This window comes from Montipora foliosa, chromosome 3 (assembly GCF_036669935.1).
Source record: "Montipora foliosa isolate CH-2021 chromosome 3, ASM3666993v2, whole genome shotgun sequence".
NCBI classification, from domain to species: domain Eukaryota; kingdom Metazoa; phylum Cnidaria; class Anthozoa; order Scleractinia; family Acroporidae; genus Montipora; species Montipora foliosa.
This window is the reverse complement of record NC_090871.1, coordinates 63,354,714-63,364,713: the sequence shown is the minus strand read 5'-3', so window position 1 is coordinate 63,364,713 and position 10,000 is coordinate 63,354,714. Positions and strand designations below refer to the sequence as shown.

The following is a 10,000-nucleotide window of genomic DNA, read 5'->3' as shown; positions in this document are numbered from 1 at the left end:
TGTTAAAGGACATATTGACCAATCAAATCCACACAACTGCGCATAAATTTTGTTAACCTGTGTATGGTGGGGAGCAGCCAAATCTTGATCATAGCTTCGGCGTGAGAGAGAAATGGCGGAACCTCTGATTGTAAGCGCTGAGGAATTTCACGATATTTTTGGTAGTTCTGATGAAGAAAATAATGCAGCAGATTTCGATGGGTCAGATATTGATGTTCAGGAATTGGATAGTGATATAGAGGAAGATGAAAATGAAAGCGAAAGCGACAACGACTCGAATGCGAGTGACACTATCGAGTGGTCAGATGAACTCGAGGATTTTGATGTCGAAGAGTTTAGCGGCCAACAAGCCATAAAATTTAACGTTCCTGAAAACGTGTCTCCTAACGATTTCTTTAGTCAACTCTTTGGAGATTCAGTTATTGATACGATCGTGACGGAGACGAATCGATATGCTCGGCAAAAGCTAGCAGACACGCCACGTCTTCAAAAGTGGAAGGACATAACAAGTCGCGAACTGAAGGCTTATTTCGGGATATGCATTATTATGGGCATAAACAACCTTCCGCGAATTGCCATGTACTGGTCAACCGACCCATTTATTGGTAATTCAGGCATCCAGAGCGTGATGACGAAAAACCGCTTTGAAGAAGTTAGCCAGTATCTTCACTTCGTCGACTCCAGCAAGGAACCCGCACGTGGCGATGCAAATTACGATAAACTCTTCAAGATTCGCCCGATCCTTTCCATCGTTTTGGATAATATTCAAAACGCTTATGAGCCCTCCAAAAATCTGTCCGTAGATGAGGCGATGATTGCTTTTAAAGGACGGCTTTCGTTCCGTCAGTATATGCCCGCAAAGCCAACAAAATATGGAATAAAAGTTTGGATGGCCGCCGATTCCCAAAATGGCTACGTCTGCAATTATGCTGTTTACCTCGGCCAAGAAGGTCAAGCTCGTCTACATGGCCTTGGCTACGACGTAGTTATGAAAATGGCAACACCATTTCTTAACAAATACAGACATATTTTTTTCGACAATTTTTTTACGAGCACAAATTTGATGGAACATTTGCTTGCTCAAAACACATACGCTTGTGGAACTGTTCGGTGCAACCGGAAAGACTTGCCGCCGTGTTCAAAGAACAAGCTTAAGCAAGGCGAGAGAGTCAGTGCCCAGCGAAACCAACTCGTTTTTACGAAATGGCATGATAAGAGAGATATATCTTTCTTATCAACCAATGTTTTGCCAAGTGAGCCTGCCCGTGTTGTTCAACGACGAAGGAACGGCCGTGATCTCGATATTGAGAAGCCTCGTGTGGCAGACGTTTACACCTCTTACATGGGAGGTGTTGACCGAGCCGATCAACTTCGTTCTTTTTATTTCACGGGTTATTCTAGCCGCAAATGGTACCGCTACATTTTTTGGTTTTATTTAACCTAGCCGTTTGTAACGCTTTTGTTTTGGAGTCATTTCATCGCACCACTCGCGGTCAGACAAAGCGAGCAATGATCAATTTTAGGCTTGATCTCGCAAAGCAACTGATCAGTGATTTCTCGCAACGACAAAGAAAACGAAGGTCCCAAGAGCCTCAACAACATTCCGTCGCCAGAGAAGCCCATGTTTCTGTCCATGTGGAAGGAAGGAAGCGAAAGTGTGTCCAATGCAGCAAAGCCGGGCGAAGGACGCCCAAAGGTTACAAAGTGGAAACACGCTTCGAGTGCAGTCTGTGTAAAGTTGCACTTTGCCGAACGCCCTGTCACAATTTGTATCATGACCAGACCGAGTGACTCACTTTTGACTCATTCTTGCGATAAGTTTCCTTTCTATTGATTACACTGTATTTCATATGTAAATTTCTGGTGGAAAGCAACTGGCTGAAAACAGTTGGATCACAATTTAAGAAATATGACCAATCGCAATGTGTATAGCAATGGCGGCAAATTTGAATTTTTTTACGTGTCTTCACTTTCGATGTAAATTGCATTGGTATTAAATTGATATGTGTACATACTTATTATAAATCAAGTAAAACAAGTCCTCAGCTTTATTTCTCTGGTCTTTATTTAGCTTTAATTGCCCCCTGAATCTACTGAGCATATATATTTTGATTTGGGTTTGAAATCACCATGGCAGGCTAATTATGTAATAGGAACAGGGAGGTTGGGCCTCATTTGCATATAGTAGTGAAAGGGTTAACTTGCATTTGCTAATTTTATTATTGCCTTTTCTGTCCGACTAGTTGGGTGATACTAAAACAATTAAGACCCTTCGCCCTCAAGGGCCACGGGACAATAGCCCAATCAACTTCGCCTCATGGGCTATTGACCCTTTGTTAAATAGACGTTAGTATTATTATTTTTCTGCTTTTTCCTTTAATATATATGATATAAATAATGTACATATATACATATTCTTTTACGATAGAATTTTAGAAAATTTAGCTTAGATTCATACATCGTTATATTTTATATTTGTATTTGTAAGGCGCATTAGATCATATATTGTAATGCATTTTGCACCATAGAAGTATTAAATTATCATTAAATTATTATTATTATTCTGAAAGCAATGGTCTTGTATATACGGTACACTGCACCCACAATCTTAAGCCCAATACTTCGGCAAAAAGATGCGGCTTATACCTGACTTTTTACGGTATTATTATCATAATTATTGTTATTATCATTATTATTATTATTATTATTATTATTATTATTATGTTTTACAAGACTGCAATTTTCCAGATTAAATAGTCTGCAGAAGTCCCTCCCAGAGGAAATTTGAGAACATGTATGTATCCATACTACAAGTACATGTATTTAACAATTAGACCCGTAGCCCTTGCAGGCTACGGGTCAATAGTCCATGAGGCGAAGCCAAATGGGCTATTGACCCGTGGCCCTTGAGGGCAAAGGGTCTAAAATTTGTTTTAGTATTACCCAACTAGTCAGATAGAAAAGGCAATGATAAAGTTAGCAAATGCAAGTTGAAGAAATATTTATTTGGGAGTAAAACAAAAGAAAGAGTCATATCACACTTTTCGCTACTTGAGGACTATTACTAATAGTCCTCTAGTAGCGTAGCCAATCAAAATGCAGGATTTGCATTAGTCCACTAGTTGGGTGATACTAAAAATATATATGTCAAATTTAAGAGAAAGAGTAAACAGAGGGAGTAAACTGGCTGGTATGTGGTCACAAATAATACCAAATACCTTCAGAAAATCAAGATAAACATCTTCTTTGAACAATCACTTCAACACTGATCTTTCCACTGCGTGCAAGAAAGTACCACACTATTTGGGAGAACTCACGAGGCAAATGGCGTGTTTGTCCGTGGGGTTGTTAACCTCTCAGTTAGCGACAAATCTTTCTCCGACTGATGGCTTCTACACATCTTTATAAACATGACATACATGCACAGCTAATGCCCATGTTGTTTTCTGATCGCTGTTAACAACGTAACTTGGTCCAGACTTCCTCCTGTAAATAACTGCCTGCTTACTAAGCAAACCCTAAAGTTTGTATCGTTCCTCATGCTTTACTTTTGCTCAAGTTTTAATTTATCGTTTTCATTTCAACCTTAAGCTTTCACAATGAAGACAAGTGTTATCAGTCCCAAGAATTAGGGAAATCAACTATTAAAGATAAGCCATTTATGAATAAGGTCTATTCATTATCATAATCTGAAACAAATCTAAAACAAAGGAAAATCAAAATTGAACGGTTTAAAAAATTTTGAACCAAGAAAAAATTTGAACAACCACAGATACACAATAATTAATTTTGATCATTTTTTTCATTTTCCACTGATTTCAAGGCATTTTCAGTGGTCTACGTACAGACCAAAATAGCATGACAGACCCAAGGCTTTTAAAGTGTATTACAATAATAATAAATAATAATTATTTATCTTTTTTAAAGAGCAGATGTGCCCCACCTTCTGCTTCAGCTTGAATGCCAAGGTTGACAACTTGATGCAGCCGTGCCATTGGTGGGCAAGCACTGATGATGTTAACCACCTTTGACAAGGTGGATGCAATAGATTCAAATCCGTCATACCGTAGCTGGCTGCAGAACAAAAATAATCACATAATTTTTATGTGAGATGATCAATCTTAGACGTACACGTAGGAGGAGGATAACTAAAGGGATAATTTCTGCGCGAGGGTATTGTGTGACTTATTTGTCTGAGGGGTAAATGTTTCTTGGTGACCAAGTCCATGTCGTCAGTATGGAATAATATAAAGAATCAAAGAAAGGAAAGTTCCATTAATCATTGGCACGAACACCCCGGAGGCCTTCTGGGTATTCGAAGAAAGGCTGGAACTAAGTCGGTTACAAGATCTTAAATATGTGAAAAAGTGATAGTTCCGAAATCAACAGATTACTTTATTGCATGAAATTTACAAGCAAGTGCTAATGAGTTTATACACTACAGAATGGAATGGCCAAGATTTAAAGCGCGAAGGGTTAAGTGATTGTTTGGTTTTCATTCTTTTCCTTCATTTTTTGTGATTAAACTGGAACGAACCATCTAAATCTCCAATAGCACCGGCTACAAACTTAGACAAAGGTTTTCACAAACAATACGCGAAAAGATCAGAAAAGACCTCAAATCGAACCGAGTAAATGAAACCCGTTTTATTAGGATATCATTAAACAGTTCAATAAATCTTCATCTTTCATTTGAAAATGAACACAGAAGACCTTCAACAAATGTTTCACTTATGTGTGATCCATAAGGAAAAGAAAACAAGAAGAAATATTGAATGATTGGGCTGCTATATATTTAAGAGATTCTGAACAAAGGAGCGGCCATGTTAGTATTACGCGAAGCAGAAGGTATCCCGATGTCGTTTTAACTCAACAAATTTTGAGGAAAATGAAAGAATAAGATTTTTCAAACCTTGCCTTACCTTATCATCAGCTTGTAGAGATTCTCCCTTTCTTTTAAGCCGTCCGCCATAGCGGGCATTGATAAAATGTAAATGGCTTAGGAGAAAATAGCGTGCTCTGAACGATTTCTTCCGAGAGAGTCCGACGAAATTCCGACAGCTGGCGATCGACGTCGGTTGTCATCGCCGATTCACTAAAAAATTAAAATTCTTCTGGGTCGCAAAAATGAAGATCGTCAAAGATGCACAGAGCTATAAAAAGGTGATCTTTTAAAAAAACACGAAAAGTTGTAACTTTTCGTGACATCATTTCATTTCATTCATACATTTTAAATACAGAAATGAGAAATTAAAAAAGTTCAAAACCGAACCAAAGAGACTCGTAAAAATAATCTTGTAATACGTTTATTGGAAAAAGCACGAAAGAACCAAACTGCTATTTTTGTCCTCGTTATTTGCCCTCAGTTTCCATTCTGAAAGAGTTATGGGATAATCAATAATTTAATTGTTGTAAGTTAGTCTAGCCTGCTTGCAGGCGGTAGTTGTTGTGTCGCCACGAAACACTATCAGACGCCATATTGGAAGAGCGTGGGATAGGTCTGGGCCCCGTGACAAAACGACGGGGTGGGGAGTGGAAAGAGCCCCCCTCCCCTCGCTCGCTTTGTCGACCCTCAACCCGGCCCAGACCTAGCCGCGCGAATCCAAGATGGCGACCTCATTACGAATTCCGGTTTTTCGACCATCCAACCGCCTGCGTGCAGGCTAAAGTTAGTCCGAAACTGATTCACTGTGACTAGGGTCCATCTTGCTCTGACCCAAAGGAGGCAGTTGTAGGAGTTGCTTCCGTAGCGCTAGAGCCTTGCCTCCTTCGCAGCCGTTATTGGGGAATCACGTAACGCCCTTTGGGGGAGCGTTGCGTGACATCCCAATGAGCGGAAACGGAGGCCTTGCTGTTGCTCCGTTGGCATACAGGTAAAGGTGATCGGCAAGTGTATACTTTAGTTTCATTTTCAAAGCATAGCACTTTGGCCTAAAACTGTGTGATTTCTCACTCTTACAACTGAATGAATGCAGGAGATAATGAGCTCCTGATGAATGTGAAAACCAACCTGGTTCCCAGAGAACGAGGTTGAATTGGAACGTCGAGACAATAAACTGAGCGCAAGACGCTTTTGTTCCAACGTTTCTTTGATGGACGCTTAGAGAAACCCATGTGTCCTCTTGTCGTTTTTGTTTTAATACGGGTGTCCATTTTATTTGCATTTGCGTGGTTTCGAACCCAAGCATTGTAATTTATTGTATGTAATTTTAACCCCGTACTTCTTTTAGGAAGCCAATAGCCCTTTTTCTCTATTTAATTCAACACCCGTAGATTTCTTTCTTGTATATCTTAAGGGTAAATAACGGTGTCTGTCTCTGGCACACGATTAATATGAATCGCGCCTTCTCGTGTAATCAATCTACGCTGTGGTCGGACGGATGTCGACGCATCCATTTCACCAATCGCGAGTTCTTGGTTTTTGGTTGGAGCTTTCTACCATTCCTTTTGTTTATCAAAAAAGCCAGTTCAGGGTTCAGAAATTGAAGAAGCATACATAAAAAATAATAAGAAAAAGAACAAATTTTAAATGCAGTTAACAGGAACAGAAAAATTATGCGCTTCTTATGATCACAATGAGCGCACTTGATTTTTCCAAAATTCTTAAATGTTTGTAAACCAGGAACCTGTGATCCTGTGCTAACCGTACAAAAAATCAATCAGTATTTTGTCTTTTCAAGTCACATTGCGCGGGCCTTTGATTGCTAGGCATGTAATCTACGGTGATTTTTACCAGTGGTTAGGGCTTTTCCAAGGTGATTTCGGCTTTCCATTTTTTGATTCTCAATTCCGGCTCCGAATTCCGGATTCTTGTTGTTCCTTATTCCAGATTTTGCACACGCCCTTGTAAATCTATGTCGTGCCAATGGAAACTCTTGCTCTTGGACAGCTATCAAAACACATCAAAATCATCGACATTTGCCAGACAATTGCGTATCTAATGCGACACCGCATCACGTAAACTCTGAAGTACAAATAATTGCCCTTGACAGATTTTCATAACTTTGTTTCCCAACATCGATTTGCGCGCAAAGTAATTATGGCGAATACCGCGGACGATGCCGCGGGTACGGATGCATTCAGCCGACTTTTCAAAATTACAGAGTTCGACAACCTATTGATCAAGCTCGGAGGCTGGTCGCGTTTTAAGCAAATTCAGTGGTTGCTGCTGTTTCTCGCTGCAGTGCCTCAGGCATGGTACACCTACGCCCCAGCTTTTGCTGCAACGAAGCCAAAACCCGATCAAGTCGTCTGTGTCGGAAATCCAGGACTGGAGGAAACAGAGTTTTGTGGAGCATGGCAAAACGGTACTTGCAAAGAGGCGGCGTATAATACGCCCTATACATCCATTGTCACCGAGGTACGGTCCTTCAGTTTAAAAAGGTTGTAATCTTTTCCGCAGATGTTTGGTCAAACAGTCTTGGCTTACACCCAGCTTCAACCAGTGGATTTAAAATGGCCGTTTTTATACTAGAGACGCATAATCCGTCCAGACGAATCATGCGTCTGTTATGTTATCCGTCTGGTGTAAAGACGGGACGAACTATATGAGACGCATAATTTGTCTTGGACGAGCTTGGGCAAACATTTCTTCTGCGTCTGTTAAATTCGTCCAGTATAAAGACGGGCACTAGACGCATAATGCGTCTGAACGAACTTTCCAGTTTAGTGCGTCTTCGAAGACGCACTAAAATAGATTCTTCGTCCAGACGCATAATGCGTCTTGTGGCCGTCTTTATACTAGACGAATTTAACAGAGGCAGAAAAACTGTTTGCCCAAGTTCGTCCCAGACGAATTATGCGTCTCTAGTATAAAAACGGCCATTAAGGCAACTCTGAGATTTACAGTACCCTTATAAATGATACTTCTTTCACTCAGTTGATAAAACTAAATCAAGTTTTCGTGCCTTCAAACGCAGTAGCTGCAAAACAGCAACTGACTAGACAACGTACCGGATAAAGGCGCTAAACACGGTAATTAGTAAGTTCCGAATCGTTGCTGAGCACACATAAACGCTGTCATATTTTGAGAGCATAGTTTTGGAATATGTTAGCATAGCCATATTTTTTGTCGATTGAAGTTGAGAGCGTGGATCACTGCATAAATGTGTCAATTTCAGACAAGACGCGGCGAGCCTCTGGGAAAACAAACAAAGCTGGTTTGTTTTTCAATGTTTTTGTTTGTGTGATTCTTTTTTCGGCTATTCCATCGTACATCGCGTAAACAGCTATTCAAGTTATGTCAAGGTCAAAGCTAAAACACATCACGCCACATACGGGAACCAGTTTTCTCTTTGGAGGTGAATGAAGGGGTAGTTTCTAAAGAAACTGTGGTGCTGCGTCGGTGGGGAAGTAGGATACAAAAATTTGGTTTTATCAACGGAGTTGATAATGTAAATTGGCCACCGTACAGAGATTCTAAAAGCTGACGTTTCGAGCGTTAGCCCTTCGTCAGAGCGAATCGAGGGATTATGGGTTACGTGTAGTTTTTATAGTAGAGTAGGAGCTACGCTATTGGTGGTAACATGGCAACGTGAAAAATAGGAATATATTAGTTAAATGAAAAGCGTTCGTTAATACCGTGAGGATTAAGGGTGCCGATTTGAAAGATGAATTTTTGTTCCAGATTCTTGCGGCTTTCCGTCGTACCTAGATGTAGGGAAAGGCCGCAGATAGCCATGTGTTTTTTGGAGTGGTTAGGCAGATTAAAATGGCGAGCGACTGGCTTGGATGCATCCTTGTCATTCTTCTCAACATCGCGACGGTGTTCACGGAATCGGTCACCTAATCGTCTACCTGTCTCACCAATGTATAATTTATTGCATAACGTGCAGGTTATGCAATAAATGACATTTGCGGAGGTACATGTGAAACGATCGGTGATCTTAACAGATCGCTTAGGTCCCGATATCTTGCTAGTGTTAACAATGAAAAGACAAGATTTGCATCGTGAGCGCGCGCATTTGAAAGTGCCGGGTTGCTCGTTAGTTTTGAGCGCGCTTCTAACTAAAAAGTTGCCTACGTTTTTGTCGCGTTTGAATGAAATAAGAGGAGGTTGCGAAAAGATTCTTCTAGTCTCGGGATCATTTTGGAGTAATTTAAAATTACTAAGAATGATGCTTTTGACTGCGTGATTATGAGGATGGAAAGTGAGGGTGAATGGAATTCTGTCATTCTTATCTTTTTGTGACGTTTGTAGTGATGACTGTCGATCAAATTGTTGGGCGCGATGATGGCCCGCTTTGACCACAGAGACAGGATAGCCACGTTTTTCGAAGAACTGGCACATCTCCTCTGATTTGCTGGAAAAATCGGAGTCATCACTACATAGACGTCGAAGTCTAAGAAATTGAGAATAAGGGATGGAGTTCTTGACATGTGATGGATGTTACGATGAATACAACAAATAACTGTGTGAATCAGTAGGTTTGTAGTGCACACTAGTACATAGCACGTTGCCTCTAATAGAAACTTTGATATCTAGAAAAGCCAATGAAGTTTCCGAAATTTCCCAGGTATATTTAAGAGCCGGATGAAAAGAGTTGACGGAGGTTATAAATTGATCGAGTTCTTCTCTGCTGGATGAAATAGCGCCGATGCAGTCGTCGATGTAACGGCCGTAGAGTTCAGGTTTGGGGCCGTTGTACTGGTTAAAAAATTGGTGTTCAACATATCCTACAAAAAGATTGGCATAGCTAGGTCCCATTCTTGTGCCCATCGCTACACCATTAATTTGTTTGTAATAGTTGCCGGCGAATGAAAAACAGTTAAGCGTTAAAACTAGTTCGGCAAGGCGGAGGAGCGTTTCCGAGCTAGGTTCTTTGACAGTGGAACTGTCAAAGAAGACAGCGGAGACAGTGGAACTGTCAAAGAAGACAGCGGAGGAGCTCGGAAACGCTCCTCCGCCTTGCCGAACTAGTTTTAACGCTTAACTGTTTTTCATTCGCCGGCAACTATTACAAACAAATTAATGGTGTAGCGATGGGCACAAGAATGGGAC

General features: G+C 40.6%; 2 protein-coding genes and 1 pseudogene across 3 annotated transcripts in view; 2 read left to right on the top strand and 1 right to left on the bottom strand.

Moving 5' to 3' along the window:
* The window catches only part of LOC137995078 (piggyBac transposable element-derived protein 4-like), a 2,300-nt pseudogene extending 125 nt beyond the window's left edge, over positions 1 to 2,175 (top strand).
* The window catches only part of LOC137997926 (cleavage stimulation factor subunit 1-like), a 36,393-nt gene extending 31,348 nt beyond the window's left edge, over positions 1 to 5,045 (bottom strand). Inside the window, exons 1-2 of one of the 2 annotated variants that reach the window (XM_068844253.1) lie at positions 4,923 to 5,045; positions 3,944 to 4,074 (exon numbers count right to left, since the gene is read on the bottom strand). In XM_068844253.1, the coding sequence (XP_068700354.1) occupies positions 3,944 to 4,074; positions 4,923 to 4,981 (190 nt within the window). In that variant the 5' untranslated portion in view covers positions 4,982 to 5,045. The remainder of the gene's footprint in view (positions 1 to 3,943; positions 4,075 to 4,922) is intronic. The other variant, XM_068844251.1, reaches the window with a different exon arrangement.
* Positions 5,046 to 6,996: 1,951 nt separating this feature from the next.
* LOC137997910 (solute carrier family 22 member 15-like) overlaps positions 6,997 to 10,000 on the top strand; it is a 103,673-nt gene continuing 100,669 nt past the window's right edge. The window contains exon 1 of the mRNA XM_068844235.1: positions 6,997 to 7,360. Within this exon, the coding sequence (XP_068700336.1) occupies positions 7,040 to 7,360 (321 nt within the window). The 5' untranslated portion in view covers positions 6,997 to 7,039. The remainder of the gene's footprint in view (positions 7,361 to 10,000) is intronic.